Here is a 19,821-nt window from a genome sequence, read left to right on the forward strand (position 1 = left end):
TGGGACCTCGGCCTAAAAGGTCTTAGATGCTTCTGCTTTTTCTTTCAGAACCCTGCCGTCTCCATGACAACAAGCCCATGTTAGCCTGCTGGAGGATGAGATACTTCAGGGAGTAGAACCAAGGTGCCCAGTCAACAGCCAGCTCCTCACCAGAAGCAGAGCCCCCTAATCAACCTGCAGCTGACCACACATGCATGAAGGAGCCCAGCTGAGACCAGAAGAATTGTCTCGCTGAGCCCAGCCTGAGCTAGGTGAGTATTGGGGCGGCTTGTTATGCAGCAGTAGCTAACTAATACATACGCCCACTGCAGACAGGATGCCAGGATTCAATGATATGTTCGTCACAACTGACTTGGCAAACAGTAGGCACCCAACAGGCACTGGTTTCCCTTTTCCCTTGTTTAATGTTGGATCTCTTGAGTTATACAGAAATTGTTGTCATCAGGTATGCTTGTGATTGGTTCTTAAATGCACTCAGTGCCCCATCTGACAGGAGGAAAGAGGCAACCAGAGTCTGACCACTAGGGTCCAAGGCCAGATTGCAAAATAAGAAGTTTGTCTTTAATCTGTTCCCTCCAAATCTAAACTCTGGAGGTCAAGGTTGTGGACAGATTTGAAGACATTGGGCTCCACCCTCTGGGGGCCCCAACTCCTTCCTTTGCTGTCTGATCTCTGGAAAGGGGGAATGGGCCCACACCAAGCAGCAGCTGGGACGCAGTGGTTGAGCTTTGGAAGCTTTCTGCTTGCACCCCTCTGCTCCCTCCCTGGACTTGACACCGTCTCTCCCCACCCTGGGTCTGAGGAGAGATGTTGGTAGTGCTTTCAGCTCTAGAAACCAGAAAAGCTGACACTATGGTATGAACAAGCAAGGGCAGATGAGGCCGCAGAGGTTGGCAGGAGCCAGGTTAACTAAACTTTTATTCAACTGCAACGAGAAGCCAGTGACAGGGTTTAAGTGGGGGCAGGGTTTGCATATATCATGTTGTTGACATTTTCCAGAGATCAGTCTGGATGCTGAGTGGAGGATGGACTGTAGGAGGACGAGATGGCTGGGAGGCTGTGACTGGCAGTGGACCAGAAAGAGAGGAAGGTTACCGGCAGTGGTTGTAGGGTGGAGACAGTGGGGAGGGGCTGCAGAGCCATTTCAGTGAAGCATTGTGGAGAAAAGCTGGAATGAAACGGGTTCAGTAGAGAATGTGAGGAGAAGCAGCCCTAATGGAGCAGAGAAACAGCGGCAACGCAGAGCGACCTGTGGTCAAAGGAGGTCTGCTTGTTTAATGCACAACACGAAGGCATGTTTGTCCGCTGACAGAAACCACCCAGTGGGGAGGGAGGGGGGGAGGAATGTGATCGGCAAGGGACATTACACACGCAGAACTCTGGGGAGGGAGGCAGAAAGGACTCCTCAGCCCCAAACTGACTTGAAGTTGCAGCTTTCATCTTTGAAATAAATAGGATTTTGGCCTTCTATTTCATAACACAGGACACCCCGCAGATCATATCCTCGTCACTCTTCCCTGTAAGAACACCTCTGAGTTCTCAACACCCAAAATGCACAGCAGCTACTTATCTCGCCATACATTTTCCAGCTGAAGTTCATACGTATAGAATTTACACCAAGCCTTCAAAACTTAATACAGTATTTTGGGATTCCCTGGTGGCGCAGTGGTTGAGAGTCTGCCTGCTGATGCAGGGGACACGGGTTTGTGCCCCGGTCCGGGAAGATCCCACATGCCGCGGAGCGGCTGGGCCCGTGAGCCATGGCCGCTGAACCTGCGCGTCCGGAGCCTGTGCTCCGCAACGGGAGAGGCCACAACAGTGAGAGGCCCGCGTACCGCAAAAAAAAAAAACAAAAAAAAAAACAAAAAAAGAAGCAATGCTTTAAGTATTCTACATTCTAATACAATATTTATAAGGTATATCTAGGTGCCATATTGTGATTTAGGAAATCGGTAGTTTTTCCATTAACTTACTAGGTCTTATCATTTTTCTTATTTAAAATAATGGAAACAGGTTTTCCTTAGAGTATTCACAGAGATAATATGACATCTAAGGTACAGGATACTGACATTAATGGCAGAGGACTTTCCAGTCTGTCTTAGTTTTAGATTTGTAAATACCTTCCAAATTACTTAAGTTCTGTTCTTCCAAATCTTATAGTAAAACTGATGCTCCATAAGGTTGTACTACAAATATTCTGCTGTTTTGTGTCCTCTCTGCATAGAATTGGGGCTGTGCATACTCCAGTTTGAGAAGCATGTAGTATACGGCACTTGGAGTTGATCAGAAAGCTTACATGGAAAAACGCATTATCACTATAACCTCCAATAGCAAGAAATTAAAATCGGTTCCAAAAGGATATTTTTAAAAGCATCTTGAAAGTGGTTCTGAAGGAGTCTTAAGGAGCCCTGTTAAAGGTATTATGTGTTACCTTTAGACACAAACTTCCTTAACAATTTGGGAAGGAGCAACCTGGGGCCTAGAGGAAGGATTCTGGCAAGAGAACTAATTTCAGGTAGGGTACCTTGCAGGTAACCATCACCGAGCTTCTGCTTAAGCCCCCAGAAGCCTAGGCCCGCTCCCAGCACTAACCCCGCCCCTACCCGGGACCGCCTCAACACGTGCGGCGTGCCTGCACTGCGCATGCCCGCGGGGAAGGGGCGGGGCGAGCCGAACCCTAGCAGGACCTGCGTGGGGAAGATCATGGCCATGCTGTGTCGGCTGCGAGAGGTGCCCCGGCACTTGCTGGTCTGCGAAAAGTCCAACTTCGGCCACGAGAAGTCGCGCCACCGGCACCTCGTGGAGACGCACTATCACAACTACAGGGTGAGTCCACATCCCGGGCCCGCGGACCGCACACCATCCCGCCGGCGGTGGAGGCTTGGGGAAAGCCGCGCTCTGCTCCCCCGCCCTCGGCGCGCGGAGGGGGCGGGGCCCTCGCCGGGCATGCTGGGAACTGTAGTCTCTAGCCGCTCCGGGCCTGTGGTTTGCCCCGCCTCAGGACTACAAGTCCCAAGATGCACCCGCGCGGGGCGGTGTTCCGCCTTCGGAGGGAGAAGCAGGTTGGCGTGCGCCTGACAGAGTTCGCCGCGCCTCTGGCCACTTACTCCTGCCCCGCCCCGCTGCGGGTGGGGTGCGTCCCGGGCAGGGGCGAGGCCGGGACCAGGCCCTGGCGGGTGTACCCCGCAGCCCGGGGCGGACCCGCCCCTTCCCCATCCCGGCTTACTTCCCCCGCCGCGCGCCGGAGGGTCTTTGCAGAGCCTCGTGCGGAGTCCGGGAAGCTGCTTGCCCTTCTGAACCGCTTATGGGCGCTAGTTTGATACCTGAGAAATCTCCCCCTTTGCCTGCTGCCTTCTGCGTTGTCCAGCCAGAGTGCACCATTTCGGCAGCTTTTGCAGAAATTCGCCGAGGCTTCCCTGCTCGCATGCGCAACTTCAGAGCGATTTTCGCTGTTGCTCCGTGAAAATGTCACCCTCTCGGGCGCCTTTTTCGCGAATGTGGTGGTTGAAGCATCGGTGAGGTTAATTATCAGTTTATCCAGGATCTGCTGAGAGTAGAAGAGAACATTCCTAACTCCCAGGTAGTGTATGCTGGGCGGGCTTCACCAACCCATTTAAGTGGAGAGGGCTTCAGAATAAACCTTACAATGAAAATGCTTTAAGCCTTTTCCACTTTAAATAGACCAGCCTAATCTCAACTCAGGCCTGACTGGCTAGTTTCTCAGATACAACTGGTGACCCTGGTCCTTCAGGGACAAACTGGTGTCCCAGCTTCGGGAGAGTGATTTTTCAAGGTGTGGAGCACCTGGGCGACGTTTGAAACCTGTCAGGTTGATTATCTCTGCTTTGGATGGAAAGCTCATCACAGACAGCAGTCGGGGATGTGTACCTTATCTCTCCCGTCCCATCTGTAGAATTTTTCTATCTGTAAAGTGTAAACATCCAGCAGACTTCTGCTTCCATGTAACCTCTTAATAATTGGTGTCCCTAAATTCCTTATGCCCTAAGGAACAGTTCCTTTGATTCCAGCCTGGTACTAGGATACACAGATCTAGGGATATTCAATTGTACTATATTTCCCTAAAAATTAATTAATGTAGTGATAGGAACGGGACATAAAATATATTGCTCATTTGTAAAAGATGAAACACAAGCAAGGGCTTCCCTGGTGGCACAGTGGTTAAGAATCCACCTGCCAGTGCAGGGGACACAGGTTCAAGCCCTGGTCCGGGAAGATCCCACGTGCCGCGGAGCAGCTAAGCCCGTGCGCCACAGCTACTGAGCCTGCGCTCTAGAGCCCGCGAGCCACAACTACTGAGCCCGTGTGCTACAACTACTGAAGCCTGCACGCCTAGAGCCCGTGCTCTGCAACAAGAGAAGTCACCGCATGAGAAGCCACACACGGCAACAAAGAGTAGCCCCCGCTCACCGCAACTAGAGAAAGCACGCGTGCAGCAAGGAAGACCCAACGCAGCCAAAAATAAATAAAATTAATTTAAAAAAATTATTAAAAAAAACCCCACAAGCAAGAGCTTCCCATTAAAATTGTTTTGCTCAGGCTTCCTTGGTGGCGCAGTGGTTGAGAGTCCGCCTGCCGATGCAGGGGACACGGGTTCGTGCCCCAGTCCGGGAGGATCCCACATGCCGCAGAGCGGCTGGGCCCGTGAGCCATGGCCGCTGAGCCTGCGCGTCCGAAGCCTGTGCTCCGCAGCGGGAGAGGCCACAACAGTGAGAGGCCCGCGTACCGGGGGGGGGGGGGGGGAATTGTTTTGCTCATTCACCTTTCCTGTACTGTAAGCTCGAATACAGAAATGGAAAACTTGAGTTGTCAAATTTCTCTTTTCCTGAGATTAGTAAGTTTTTTTTGTTTTGTTATTTTTTAAATTTTTATTGGAGCATAGTTGCTTTACAATATCGTGTTTGTTTCTACTGTACAGCAAAGTGAGTCAGCTATACGTATACATATAGCCCCTCTTTTTTGGATTTCCTTCCCATTTAGGTCACCACAGAGCAGAGCAGAGTTCCCTATGCTGTGCAGTAGGTTCTCATTAGTCATCTATTTTATACATAGTATCAATAGTGTATATATGTCGATCCCCATCTCCCACTCTGAGATTGGTAAGTTAATTTCAGAGTTTTTTTGAAAGCTGTGGAGGAATGGTTAGCAGCCTTCATGATGTATCATCCCTAAAAACCTGGGTGTTGATCTACATGAAAATAAGACTTGTTTAAACTTATAATGGAGTATAATCTGCAAAAATACTGAATCACTATGCTGTACACGTGAAACTAATGTCATATTGTAAGTCAGCAATGCTTCAATGAATAAGACTTGTTTATATTGCACATTACAATAGGTTTCCTTTCTGATTCCTGAATGTGGGATACTATCAAAAGAGCTGAAGGACCTGGTCATGGACTCTGGACCCTATTACTTTGTGAAGGATTTACCTCTTCATGAGTTAATCGCACACGAATTCATCAATACTTTTGTCAAGAAAGGTAAGGAAAGCCATGTAGTGTCTATGAACGCGGTGAGGTGAGGCAGTCCAGGGAGATCGCATAGCAATACCAGGGTCCTTCTCTTGTTCTGAATAGGACTGCTGGAGATCGCCTGTGTGGTCAGGTGTGTGCATCCCTCCCTCCGTCCCGCAGTAGCTCAGCCGACTCTGTGTGCCCTCATTAGGTGCTGGTTTCTGATTGCGCTGGTCCACAGGTGTTGTGTGGGAGTGTGTCGTATGAGGGTTAATGGAAAGGAAAATCTTCGACCGCTGTGTTCAGATGCGCTGCCATTGGGTGTGTGGCTGCAGAGACAGACCGCTGTTCTCCCCGCCGCCCCCATGACAGCTGTCTGGAGAGGGCGGTCTCCTGGTGCAGCCACAGCTGCTGGCCCCGGAGTCAGGTGCTGAGTGGGGTTCAGCATCTTCCGCTTAGACGTTGTGGCTCTCAGCCTCGCCTGCGCACCTCGTTCCCATCCGTGTCAGCTGGCTGGATTGGCTTGTTCCAGTTATATCCTAGGAGCCACTTGTTTGAAACTATTTCAGCGTGTCTTTAGGGATCCACCCTCACTGTATACATCACTGCACAAGGGCCACTGACATCTTGTCTTTGGTCACACGGACATGATTCCTTTCTTCGGTTCTGAAGCTTGATGCTGGGGGATTCCCTGGCGGTCCAGTGGTTAGGATTCCTCGCTTTCACTGCTGAGGACCCGGGTTCGATCCCTGCTCGGGCAGCTAGGATCCCACAAGCTGTGTGGTGTGGTCAAAAAAAAAAAAAAAGAAGTCTGAGCTATTTTGATAACAGTGTGGACCCTGGCCATGGCAGGGACTTTTACATAGCTGACCCGACTTAACCCTGGCAACAACACTATGAAATAGGCCTGCAGCGCCCATTTTACAGGTGAGAAAAATGAGGCTCAGAGAGATTGAGTCGCTTTCTTGACTTCACACAAGTTTGTGGCACATGTTGAGTCTTCATCTGGAACTCTGCCTTTCAGGTGTGTACGCTCACCCGCTTTTCCACTTTGTGCCCCTCTGCCAGCATCCCCGGAGGTGTGTGCTCCATCCTGAGTGCATTTTCTGCTCGTTGGTAGCCAGCTTGCACAGCTAGGCCCTAGGCAGGGGCGTCAACTAGCTGTGCTCGGCCTTGCGTGTCCTCCAGCTTGGCTGAGTGAGCTGGAGCAGTGACCCGGAAGGTTTGTTATCCTGTGAAAATAATCCACTAACTTCTTGCAGGTGTGATTTTTTTCTTGTCTTAATTTCTCCTCTGGGTTTTCTCTTACAGGTGCGTGCTATGCACTAACGTACAACACAAATATTGACGAGGATAATACTGTGGCCCTGCTACCAAACGGTAACCACACTCATTTTTTCTTCTTTCTTAATTATGGAGGAAACACGAACGGTAAAAAAGAAAGAGTCAAGTCATTCAGATGTGTGTAAAGTGAAAGTCCCCCCTTTCATTCCCGTCCCTCCAAACTCACTGCCATTCTCAGCAGGCATTCTTTTTTTTTTTAAAGAATCAATTTTATTTATTTATTTATTTTTGGCTGCATTGGGTCTTCGTTGCTGCGTGCCGGTTTTCTCTAGTTGCGGCGAGCGGGGGCTACTCTTCATTGCAATGCGCGGGCTTCTCATTGCTGTGGCTTCTCTTGTGGAGCACAGGCTCTAGGCATGCGGGCTTCAGTAGTTGTGGCTTGCGGGCTCAGTAGTTGTGGTGAACGGGCTCTAGAGCGCAGGCTCAGTAGGTGTGGCGCATGGGCTTTGTTGCTCTGCAGCACGTGGGGTCTTCCTGGACCAGGGCTCGAACCCGTGTCCCCTGCATTGGCAGGCAGATTCTTAACCCCTGCGCCACCAGGGAAGCCCCTCAGCAGGCACTCTTGTTAGCAGGTAGGTGTTCATTCTTCTAGACATTTTCTATGAATTTATAAACACATACAGGTTCTTTTTTTAAAATATATATATATTATGTCATAGTCCATTGTTTCTCAGTTTGCTTTTTTCCCAGGCTGTATATCCTAGACATCTTTCCCTATTAGTACATACAGTTTTTGGGGGGTTTGTGTTGTTTTTTTATTTTATTTATTTTTGGCTGTGTTGGGTCCTGGTTGCTGCGCACAGGCTTTCTCTAGTTGCGGCGAGCCGGGGGCTACTCTTTGTTGCGGTGCGCGGGCTTCTCATTGCAGTGGCTTCTCTTGTTGTGGAGCATGGACTCTAGGCACGCGGGCTTCAGTAGTTGTGGCTCGCGGGCTCTAGAGCGCAGGCTCAGTAGTTGTGGTGCACGCAGGCCCAGTTGCTCCGCAGCATGTGGGATCTTCTTGAACCAGGGCTCAAGCTGTGTCCCCTGCTTTGGCAAGCGGATTCTTAACCACTGCACCACCAGGGAAGCCTAGTACATACAGTTTTAATTTACTCTTTTTAATGTCTTGAAAATATTCCAAAGAAGAAGTATACCATAATTTGTTTACTCTTTCTTTAATAAAAACTTCGATAGTTTCTAGTTTCACTCTAATAAATGATGTCTTTGTACATATAATGTATTATAAATAAGATACATGTATGAATAAATAAGACCCTTGTGTGCACTGGTATTTAACTGCCCAATTTGTCTTGCTTTCTCTTAGTCAGCGAACACATGATATTTTTAACATCTCTTATGGGAATTATTTGATTTATAGGGAAATTAATTTTATCACTGGATAAAGACACTTATGAAGAAACTGGACTTCAAGGTCGTCCATCTCAGTATTCTGGCAGGAAGACCATGAAGTTTAGTAAGTATCACGCTCACTCCGTCACTTTCTAACAAGGTAGTAGTCTTCCTGTAACAATTTGAATTTAAATGTTTGAATTGCCTCTGTTCTCTTTGTTCAGAAGAAGTGTGGCTTTTTCTTGTCTTTAAAACTCCTTACTCCGGGGACTCTCGGGTGGGCATCAGATAGGATGAGATAGATACTGCTGTGCATCTGTTTGTCTTCAGCTGTCGGCTGCATCTTGAAAAGATCACAGACTTGGACATGTTCCATTAGATACATATGTTTTGGGTCACAAATTCAAAGTGATGAACCCACTTGTTCTTTTTTTTTAAATTGAAGTATAGTTGATTTACAGTGTGTTAATTACTGCCGTACAGCAAAATGATTCAGTTATACATATATGTACATTCTTTTCCATATTCTTTTCCATTATGGTTTATCACAGGGTATTGAATATAGTTCTTTGTGCTATACAGTAGGACCTTGTTGTTTAACCAGCCTATATATACCAGTTTGCATCTGTTCCAACTTGCTCTTAGTAAAGAATTTCCTTTAATTTTCCCAAGTTTTATGATGACTAGTAAAAATTCACCCATGAATGAAGAGATGTAGTTCTGTTGATGGTCTGGCTTGAACATCAGTAGTTATGGCTGCCACCTCCACAGCTAGGTTAGAGTTGATCTCTGCCCTTGGTCTTTGACTACGAAAAATGTGAATTTAAAACACCTGTTGTGGGACTTCCCTGGTGGTCCAGTGGTTAAGAATCTGCCTGCCAGTGCAGGGGACACAGGCTTGAGCCCTGGTCCGGGAAGATCCCACATGCCGCAGAGCAACTAAGCCCGTGTGCCATGACTACTGAGCCTGCACTCTGGAGCCCGTGAGCCACAACTACTGAGCCCATGTGCCTAGAGCCCATGCTCTGCAGCAAGAGAAGCCACCGCAGTGAGAAGCCCATGCACCACAACGAAGAGTAGCCCCCACTCACTGCAACTAGAGAAAGCCCACGTGCAGCAACAAAGACCCAACGCAGCCAAAAATAAATAAATTTTAAAAATAAATAAAAAATAAAACACCTGTTGTAATTATCTGTCAATGCCAGAAATGTCCATCAGAGGCAGAGTTTTGGTTTGGGAACCCAAAGGGAGGGCAAGAAATACAAAATAACTTTTTTTATCCGTAAAACTTCTAAAACTCCTGATGTTTTTAATCTAGCATGTTTTGCACAGTGCAAGCTGTGTGTATATGAATGAACTGTTTATTCCTCTCCATTTTTTAAGTTGTTTCCATTGATTTGATGGATTTATCCTCTAAACTGGACTCTAAGAAGTATAAAAGAATATCTTGGGCTTTCAAAGAAAAGAAACCATTGAAATTTGATTTTCTTTTGGCGTGGCATCAAACAGGTATGAAAAATAAAATGTGTAACGATGGAGTGGTTTTGAAATCTAACGGTTAATTAAAGGGGAGTAGTGAGGAGAGAATGGTGATTCACCCCAGTGGTCAGGGATGTTGTGCACGTAGATGGATACAGGTGTCCCCCGCTTTTCGAAAGTTCACTTTATGCTCCTTTACTTTTTACAAAAGCAAAAAGTGAAAATAGCGTTCAGCGTGTGTTTTGCAGTGAGCTGCTATAGAGGCAGTGTGCACCCCAGCAGCGAGAGTGGCACCCCCAGCTCCCTCCCCCAGAACTGCACTCAGCATCTTAGCCTCTAGCCGGCAGAGCTTTGAACTGTGTCTTTGAGCGTTTATTTCATGCATCTGTTAGCAAGATGTGTCTTAAGGTAATTGCTTCTTCGCTTTATGCCATTTCGACTTAATGAAAGGTTTTGTAGGAACACTACTCTGGGGTGGGGGGAAACCTGTAAACGTTGTTAAGGAAACTGCTTTGACCCCTCTGGCATCCCTGAGAGCCGTAGTCCGGGATCATCTTGGCATGCAGCCGTCTGTCTCCACCTCCTTGGGTTGTGTGTCGATCAGGAGCTCCTGAGGGTGGGGTCTCGGGCAACTAACCTTTGTCCATTTCTCCCTTTCCCTCCTCCAGCTTCCCTCCAACAGCCTTGGCTGGAGTGTTTTAAAATAACACCAGTTACACTGCTAGACACAAACTGCTTATTCGTTATTGCAGGGTAGTAATCAGGCATATCATTAAATGTCAGATTACATTTGTTGTACCTGTTAATTGATTAGAATAATACATTTAGTTCAGAGCTTCATGTTCACCAAACATTTTAATCGGCTCACAACTACCATGTACCTCGCCCCTTTTAGAAGTGTATCTTTGGCCCAAAACAAGATTAAATGAATCAAATCATCACAATTACAATGGTGTAGTTCTCTCTTGGAGAAGAGGGAAGCCCCTAGGCCCATTTTGGAAACAGGTCCATCTGCTCCTCCTGGAAAGTTCGTGGTCACTGGGTGCTACAGGGTTGCCTGGGTGAGGCCTAGGTCTGTAACACTTGGGTGCTTCTTCTGTGTGTGGTGCAGACGCAGAGGGCAGAGGGGCTGACATCTCAGTTGTAGGAAGTCTTTACTGGGGGCCTCCTGTGCAGTGGGTTCTGGAGACCACTGTGTTCCTAAGACTCCGAAGTATTTTAAGGGCTTGTCAAGGCCTGTGAAGCACCTGAGATTTCACCCGCTTAGCAAGCTCAGAAGTTAGCCAGCACGTTCTCGTGCGCTCTGGCAGGAGACACGAGACCCCTGGGTCAGAGTCAGAAAACCTAATGATTCCCAGCAGTAGCAGTGGGCAGAGCACAGCGTTTGCTCCAGTTCACCAAGTCCTGGTTCCTGCAGGGTGATGCATGGTGGGCAGGGGATGCTGGTGCAAGCAGGGGGTTGCATTACAGGAGGGGAGCCTGGAGCCTCAGGAATTCAGATCTTTTATATTGGGCGGTGAGCCTGCTGACCTTTGCCCTGGAGGGAGGCAGGAGGTGGAGGGAGACATTATTTCTAATACACTGGGCAGTAAGCAGGCCTGCCCTCTGCTCCAAGAGGGCCACTATTTCCGTCTTCCAGGGAAAATCCTTCAGGATACACTGGATGTTACTGGGGTTTAAAGACAAGCTGGACTGAGATTCTGTCTTCAGCTCCTCTTCTGTTTCCTTCTTCGAGAGTGTGCAAATATGTTGCTTTCTCTGTAGAGTTCACTAATTTTATCTAAACATAAGTAATGCTTTGATTAAGTCAAAAGCTTCTTAGTAGAGCAGATGTTGAGACTAGTATGGCTTGAATCTGAAAGCCTTATGATTTTCTAGGAAAAGTGTGACAGAAGATGAACGTTGACAGAACTTTGGCACAAGGAGGCGAAGGCAACTTAAATGATTTTAATTTGAGTAAAGCTTTGTACAACCTCCTCTGGCCTTACTTCATCCTGCCTGCTTCCTGAAACCCTCCAGTGGGAATGGGGTGGACTCAGGGATTCACTGAACTTGTTTACACTATTCAAGTGGCCTTATTTGGTGTGTTTGAAGGTGCAGAAGGATCAACGATGATGTCATACTTTTCCAATTACCGGATTCAGGAGCGGCAGCCAAAAATAGCGCTGAGCACGGTGACAGATCTGCCGTGCCCCGTGCTGCGGAGCGGCGAGCTCAGGGGCGAGCCGGAGGCGGCCTGCAGCGCCCAGGAGCTCTTCGAGTGGCTGGGCGCCGTCTTCAGTAACGCCGAGCTGTGCGTATGAGGGCTGCCGGGTCCTGGAGGGCTTGGGCTGGCTTCTCGTTTTCAGCAGGGGTTTAGTACTTTGAAAGTGATCGTGTAGTGGATATAGATGCGTTTTCTTTCCCTTTTTTGGTTACAGAAATAATGAGCCTGATAATTTCATATCAACCTACTGCTGTCCCCAGCCAAGCACAGTGGTGGCGAGAGCGAGCTTGTGTACAATCACTGGTTTCATCCTTCCAGAGAAGATACGTCTTCTGTTGGAACAGCTGTGGTGAGAAAAAAGAACAGCCTTTTTTGCCATTTATGCCTTGCTTGTCTCCGCTAATGATCCAGGTTCCAGGGTCCTCTCACAGCGTGTCCCCCTTTTCCCTTGCTTGGGCTCACGTGCAGTAACATTATCATCTCACATGATGTAATCATCCCTGGTGATATTGCCAGGTCCTTGTCCTTTGAAAAGAGCGGAGCTTTACTGTGCTTCTTGGGAACAAACTGCTCATTGTTCTTGTTCCGCTCCCCCAGACCATTTCGGTGCAGTTGAAGTTACAGTATCACTTAAGTAAACGGCAGTACTCTATGGAACACATTATGATCTGTCTTAAATACTGGATTTCTGCAAAATGCTTCACTTTGAAATGGGTGGGAAAAGGAGCTGACCACCTCTGAATCCAAATCATATCCAAAATCTGCCCTGGCTGTAACATCCGTGAATCACTGGGCACCGGTAACATGCCACGGGTTGTATACAGTAGTACTGGATTTTCATTGTGGGAGGTGTTCTGTAAATAAAATGTTAGGAAGCTCAAGTCCCGTATTGAAAATGAGCACCACGCCTTCTGAGTCTTCGCTTGAAAAATGTCTAAGATTTAAGTGTTGAGGGTTTTCCTTTTTATATCCAACATCCTCTTTCACATTTATTAGCTTCGTACTTTTATTTTCCTCAGTAAGAAGGTTGAAGTTTTAAAAATTGGATGGATTTTAAAAAAGAAATTCGATAAATTATTCTGCAGTGTTTCAGTTTACAGAGCCTCCGAAAACAGCACTGTTCAAGGGAGGGAAACGATTCTTACACACTTGGTGGGGAATTTTTTGGTCTTTAAATCTTATATGCTCTTCCACGATAAGGGTAGGAACCGCTGAAGTTTGTTGTGTGCGCTGCATGTTGGTGAACTTTTACTGAATTCACAGTATAGCATCAGGAATTTAATTTCTGTCCTCTAATTTTTATAAATGAAAGCTAAGGTCAAAGCTTCATGGGAGCATCAGAAATACCGCTTATCCTGAATAAGTAAAAAAAAAATAAATGGGACCGTTCCTAACTCTTCCTGTTTGTTAAGAAGTGTCTGTCTTTTTCAGTCGCTACTTTGACGAACCAAAGTTGGCCCCGTGGGTGACGTTGTCGGTTCAAGGCTTTGCAGACAGCCCTGTTTCCTGGAGAGAAAACGAACACGGTTTTCGAAAAGGAGGAGAACATTTATACAACTTTGTGGTTTTTAGTAATCGGGACTACTGGCTTCAGTTGGCTGTTGGGGCAAATGATGACTGTCCACCATGACAAGCACAGAGTTTAAAGTCGTGTTTGTTTATGTTTATGCTCGTTTTCCGTATTTCTCGGCAGTATAAGGACTGTGTGTTCACTCAGACTTGGGTGATGAGGACATTTCTCAGATCGGCGTCTGTTAGCATCTGCCCTGGACTCGGGCCCATCCTGTGACAGGCTTGCCGTCAGGTGGAAGCTCATAGCTGATTTCTCCCTGTCACTATGAGCCCAGGGCGTGGGCTACTGCGTCGTAACTTGGGCCACGATGGCCAGGGACTGGGGGTTATGGGACTACTGGGTAAGATGTGTGCTGTGATTGTGAGTTTCTCACATCATAATAACAAGAAATCCTTAACATCATACTTACCAGAGCCACTTCCTGCATTAGTGCTGTTCATCTATTACCTCATTTAATTCTCACATCAGTCCTGTGAGGGAACAGAGTGTACATAAGCTACTGAAGTCACCTGCTTGTGGATTCAAGACTTGATCTCAGATCAGCTGGTTCCTGAGTGTGTGCTGAGTGTGTGCTCACTCTCCTGCTTCTGGGTCAGGAGAGATATTTGGATTCTGTATATTCATAAAGAACAAGTTGAATTTTGCAGTAACCTATAAGGGAAAAGAATCTGAAAAACATATATATGTGTGTGTGTGTATATATGTAAAACCGAATCACTGGGGCTTCCCCGGTGGCACAAGTGGTTGAGAATCCACCTGCCAATGCAGAGGACACGGGTTCGATCCCTGGTCTGGGAAGATCCCACATGACACGGAGCAACTAAGCCCGTGTGCCACAACTATTGAGCCTGTGCTCTAGAGCCCGTGAGCCACAACTACTGAGCTCGTGTGCCACAACTACTGAAGCCCACACGCCTAGAGCCTGTGCTCCACAATGAGAGAAGCCACTGCAATGAGAGACCCGCGCACTGCCACAAAGAGTAGCCCCTGCTCGCCGCAACTAGAGAAAGCCTGCGCACAGCAACGAAGACCCAACACAGTCAAAAATAAATAAATAAATAAAATAAATTTAAAAAAAAACCGAATCACTGTGCTGTACACCTGAAACTGACATGACATCATAAATCAACTATACTTTAAAAAAAAAAAGTGACTTACCTGGCGGTATAGTGGTTAGAACTCGTGCTTCCACCGCAGGGGGGAGTGGGTTTGATCCCTGGTTGGGGAACTAAGATCCCACATGCCACACAGCGTGGCCAAAAAATAAAAGTAAAAAAAAAGTTGAAAGAATTATTTTTCTCCCAGCAATATGGCTGATAAGGACCAACTGAAAACTACTTAAATTTCTGGAATACCTATCAAGAACCATTTTTTAAAATGTTTCAATGAGCTGCAGAATAAGAATTCTCAAAAGCTAAATAATTTATTTGGTCACATGGAATTAAATTAGAAATCAGTAACAGAAAGCTCCTTGAAAATCCCCAACTATTTGGAAACAAAATAACTCACAAGTCAAAGAACAAATCTAAAGAGAAATTAGAAAGTAATTTGAAATGACTTTAAAAAAACTAGAATTTGTGGGTTCTTGCTAAAGCAGTACTTAGAGGGAAACTTGCAGCATTAAATGCTGCAAGGAAAGGAAGAAAGGAAAACAGGTCTCAAATCAGTGACCTCAGTTTCCACTTTAAGAAACAGTAAAAGAAGAGCAAATGAAATCCAAAGTCAGCAGAAGAAAAGGAATAATAAAGATCAAAGTGGTAACCAATGAAATAAAATAGAGAAAAATTAATCCAAAAGCTTGTTCTTTGGGAGAATCAGTAAAATTGATAAATCTCCAGCCAGATTGGTGAGGGGAAAAAAAAGAGACCAATTACCAATATAAGGAATGGGAGAGGTAACGTGACTGAAGATCCCACAGATGTTAAAATAATAGGAACACCTTTATACCAATAAATTCAAGAACGTAGGTGAAATTGATAAATTCCTTGAAAGACACAAATTACCAGAGCTCACTCAAGAAGAAACAGGTAAAACCTTCCTATAACCCCAATGGGATGGCTTCAGTCGTGAGTTTTACCGAACATTTGAAGAAATAATACCAATTCTACACAAATACTGCCACTCATTCTATGGGGTCAGCATTACCCTGGTAGCAAAATTACCGAGGCATCCTGGCTGGGCAAACACATTGCAAGGAAAGAAAACGCTACAAAACAAACATTCCTCATGAACATAGGTGCAAAAACTAAGCAAAAGTTTTAGTAAATTGAAACCTACGATATAATAAAAAGGTAATATGGCCATGGGATTTATCCTGGGATTGCAGGGTTGATTTAACATTCACATAATCATTTCAATCAATACTAGAAACGTATTTAACAAAATCCACCATCTAGTCCTGTTAAAAACTCTGGCAAACTGGGAATAAAGGGGACTTCCCCAATCCGATTAAAAGACATCTGCAAAAGCCCTACAGCTAACATCAGACTTAATTGTGAAGGGCTGAATACTTTTCCCCTAACATCAGGAAGAAATCAGGGATATCTCTGTTCATCCTTGTACTGGAGATTCTAGACTGCAGTCAGGCAAGAAACAGAACATCCAGATTGGAAAGAAAAAAATAAGATTGTCCTTTTTTCACAGATGACATGATCATCTATGTAGAAAATTCAGCGGAATCTATAAACAAGATATTAGAACTAATAAGTGAGTTTATCAAGGTTGCAGGATACAAAGCAGTGTACAAAAAATTATATTTCTATATGAACAATTAGAAAGTGAAATTAAAAATCATTTACAATAGCATAAAAATACTAGGTAGTTAGGAATAAATGACAAAAAATGTGAAAGATACACTGAAAACTGTTAAATATTGCTATGATCAATTAAAGAAGACCTAAATAACTTGGGGTATGTACTTTCTTCATGGGTCAGAAGACTCAGTATTGTTAAGATGTCATTTCAGGACTTCCCTGGTGGTGCAGGGGTTAAGAATCTGCCTGCCAATGCAGGGGACACGGGTTCGAGCCCTGGTCCAGGAAGATCCCACATGCCGCAGAGCAACTAAGCCCATGCACCGCAACTACTGAGCCTGCACTCTAGAGCCTGTGTGCCGCAGCTGCTGAGCCTGTGCCCTAGAGCCCGCGAGCCACAACTGAGCCTGTGCTCTAGAGCTCACGAGCCACAACTAATGAGGCTGTGTGCCACAACTACTGAAGCCCACGCACCTAGAGCCCATGCTCTGCAACAAGAGTAGCCATCGCGATGAGAAGCCCGCACACCACAAAGAAGAGTAGCCCTCGCTCGCCACAACTAGAGAAAGCCTGCGCGCAGGAACAAAGACCCAACACAGCCAAAAATAAAAGTAAAATAAAATAAATAAATTCATAAAAAAAGAAAAAAAGATGTCATTCCAAAATACAGATTCAATGTAGATTCAATATAGTCCCAGCAGGCTACTTTCTGTGTGTGTACATAAGTTGACAAGCTGATTCTAAAATTTTTGTAGAACTGCAAAGGACCTAGAGTAGCCTCCAGGGCTGTCTTGGAACTTGACAACACAGCACCAAAAGCCTCCAGCCGCCCCATTCTTTGTCCCTCAGCATGATGTAAACCCAGCCCAAGTAGGAAGTCAGGAGGTGTTTTTCAGTGTGTCCCCCTTGTGATCTGTAAGGGCGCCTGCCAACTGCGAAGAAGTTTCATAATAAGGGACTTAATTGAGGAGGTGCCATTGACGTTGGAAATAAGATTTATTGCTGTTAATCCTTTGGAGTAATCCGGGGTTGACTAGTTTTTTTCAAACTATATATTCCGGTTAATACCATGTTCAACTATTTTCCATATAAAATTAAAAAATAAAAATCTGGTATACAAGAGGGGTTGTAGAAGACTGAGTTGAGGAATTTATGTGAATAGGAAAACAGACTTGTAGATCTTTAGGGAACAAGTGTCAAGAGGTTTCTGGAAAAAAAGAAAGACCTACAAATTACCAAGGCAGTTTTCTTAAGTTTGAAGCAGGGGAAACGGTAACACAGCAACTGACCAAAAAAGCTATGCCAGAACCCTCCCTTTTAAGGAGCTAAGATTGTGCTCAAATTCTTTGTGTGTAATTTACTGGGACTTGGGGACCAGAAAGACCACTGCAAGCATATTCTTCAGAATCCAGATTAGGGGAAAAGTTCTATTCCTTGGGTGCAAAGTTACTGCTATATTCATCTTAATAAATCAAACTAAATTACTTGGCAGGAAGCCAAGTGTGACCCACACATTTCTAAAGAAATGACCAGAGATCGAAGATGATTATTTTCATCTCTTATAATTGAAGAAATATTTGTCTTGTTTTCCTGTTGCCCAAGGTTAGAGTTCTTTTCCTCCTTCTGGTATGTTGTCTCGAAACCCATGTGCCATTTTCACCACAAAGCTCCCTGGATTCTCCAGAGACAGAACTAATAGGAGATATATATATATACACACACACACACACAGTATTTATATCAATCTTAAATATATGAATACATAGTCATATATAGTATTTATTATATAATATAAATATTTGCATATTGATTATATATAATGAAGATAATTATGTTGTATATTATATATAATATATTGTGCATATACATATTAATATATATTGTAAATACAGCTCTTCCTTGACTTATGATACTGTTACATCCTGATAAACCCATTACAATTTGAAATTATTTTAAGTCGAAGAGGCATTTAACACACCTGACCTGCCAAGCATCATAGCTTAGCCTAGCCTACCTTAAACATGCTCAGGACACTGACATTAGCCTACAGTCAGGCAGAATTATCTAACACAAAGCCTGTTGTATAATACAGTGTTGAATATCTCATGTGATTTATTAAATTCTGTACTGAAAGTGAAACAGAGTGTATGGGTAGAGGATGGTTGTCCGTGTATCAGTTGTTCATCCTGGTGGTGGCGTGGCTGCCTGGGAGCAGCCCAGCATCGCGAGAGAACATCTTACCGTGTGCACATCGCTAGCCCTGGAAAAGATCAAGGTTTCTACTGAATGTGTATCACTTTCACACCATCGTAAAGTTGAAAAATGCTAAGTGGAACCCCGGGGGCACCATCTGCATTTATCATGATGAATTGGCTCATGCAGTGGTGGAGGAGAAGAAGTCCTGCTACAGCTGCCCTCTGTGAGCCGTAGACCCAGGAGAACCGCTGGTGTCGTTCCGTCCAAGTCGGAAGCCCTGGGGACCAGGAGAGCCAATGGTGTGAGTCCCATCCAAGGGCAGAAGACACATGTCCTAGGTCAGCAGTCAGGCAGAGAGAGTACAATTGTTCCTTTCTCGGCCTTTTTGTTCTGTTCAGGCCCTCAAGGAGCAGAGGAGGCCCACCCACACTGAGGAGGTTAATCTGCTTTGCTGGATCTGCTGATTCAAATGCTAATCTCATCCAGAAACCCCTTCCCAGACACCCCCAGAAATCACGTTTGGCCATAATATCTGGACACCCCATGATGCAGTCAAGTTGGCACGTCACACTCCATCGTGAGTTACTTTGGTCTGTTGTCATGTTTGTGGAGCCCCTGGTTTCCACTCAGTGGTTACTGGTGCTGAACAGGGAAGAACAAATCTGACTCCATATTGGGTCTGTTTCTTTACCCTTTGTATTCTGTTGCTTTTGCTACAAGTTAATCACCAAAGGGGTTGCTGCCTGTAAGCTTAGATTATGCATCATGGCCCATCTCTGGGAACCCTGCCTCCCAGGTCATGAGCATTAAGCTAACGTACCTTTGTTTAGCTCACAGGAAACATCTTGACCAGGCCCACCTGTGAAGGACTGCAGGGAGGAAGAAATGAACACCCCCCCCTCTGGAGGCTGATGGGAGCCAGGAAATGCTTGGCTTTGCTCCGTCCCCCTTTTAGTATAAAAGAAGCCTGTGTTCTAACTCAGGGAAGATGGGTCTTTGGGGCACACGGCCACCACCTTCTCAGTCTGCTGACTTTCCAGATGAAGTCTCTCTTTCTCACCTCAGCAGCTCATCTCTCCGTATCTTGGACGCGGCGACAATGGGGGGCTGTGAGAGCAGAACAGATTGATGACAGATTTCTCCTTTTGAGGAAGAGACACTTCAGGAGGACAACGGTCTCTGCCTGGACCAGCTCTTGGCTCAAGCTGACATGGTAACTATGACAGCTGATGGAGTTGGATGAGCACCCTGAAGATAGCTGGGACCTTCCGGGGAGGAAAGCCTGCAGGGGACCTCCTGGGCTTGGGGCTACTCTCCTTCACCCCCTCACCTGCTGGGCCCCAGCTGACCAGTTTGTGAAGCCACTGCCTGGCAGGACACCAGCTGTCTTTGAAAAGATCTTGCTATGAGCCATTTTCCTCCAGTGATGAAAGGTAAACTTTTCTCAGGAGAATGCACTGCTTT

General features: G+C 45.9%; 1 protein-coding gene across 2 annotated transcripts in view; it reads left to right on the forward strand.

Moving 5' to 3' along the window:
* RPP40 (ribonuclease P/MRP subunit p40) overlaps positions 1–13,812 on the forward strand; it is a 44,607-nt gene extending 30,795 nt beyond the window's left edge. The window contains exons 3-11 of one of the 2 annotated variants that reach the window (XM_060163762.1): positions 49–251; positions 2,438–2,826; positions 5,357–5,501; positions 6,786–6,854; positions 8,179–8,274; positions 9,534–9,659; positions 11,724–11,922; positions 12,050–12,184; positions 13,267–13,812. In XM_060163762.1, the coding sequence (XP_060019745.1) occupies positions 2,644–2,826; positions 5,357–5,501; positions 6,786–6,854; positions 8,179–8,274; positions 9,534–9,659; positions 11,724–11,922; positions 12,050–12,184; positions 13,267–13,465 (1,152 nt within the window). In that variant the 5' untranslated portion in view covers positions 49–251; positions 2,438–2,643 and the 3' untranslated portion in view covers positions 13,466–13,812. Of the gene's footprint in view, positions 1–48; positions 252–2,253; positions 2,827–5,356; positions 5,502–6,785; positions 6,855–8,178; positions 8,275–9,533; positions 9,660–11,723; positions 11,923–12,049; positions 12,185–13,266 lie in introns of those variants that run through there. The other variant, XM_060163760.1, reaches the window with a different exon arrangement.
* The last annotated feature ends 6,009 nt before the right edge of the window (positions 13,813–19,821 follow it).

This window comes from Lagenorhynchus albirostris, chromosome 10 (assembly GCF_949774975.1).
Source record: "Lagenorhynchus albirostris chromosome 10, mLagAlb1.1, whole genome shotgun sequence".
In the NCBI taxonomy this organism is placed as follows: domain Eukaryota; kingdom Metazoa; phylum Chordata; class Mammalia; order Artiodactyla; family Delphinidae; genus Lagenorhynchus; species Lagenorhynchus albirostris.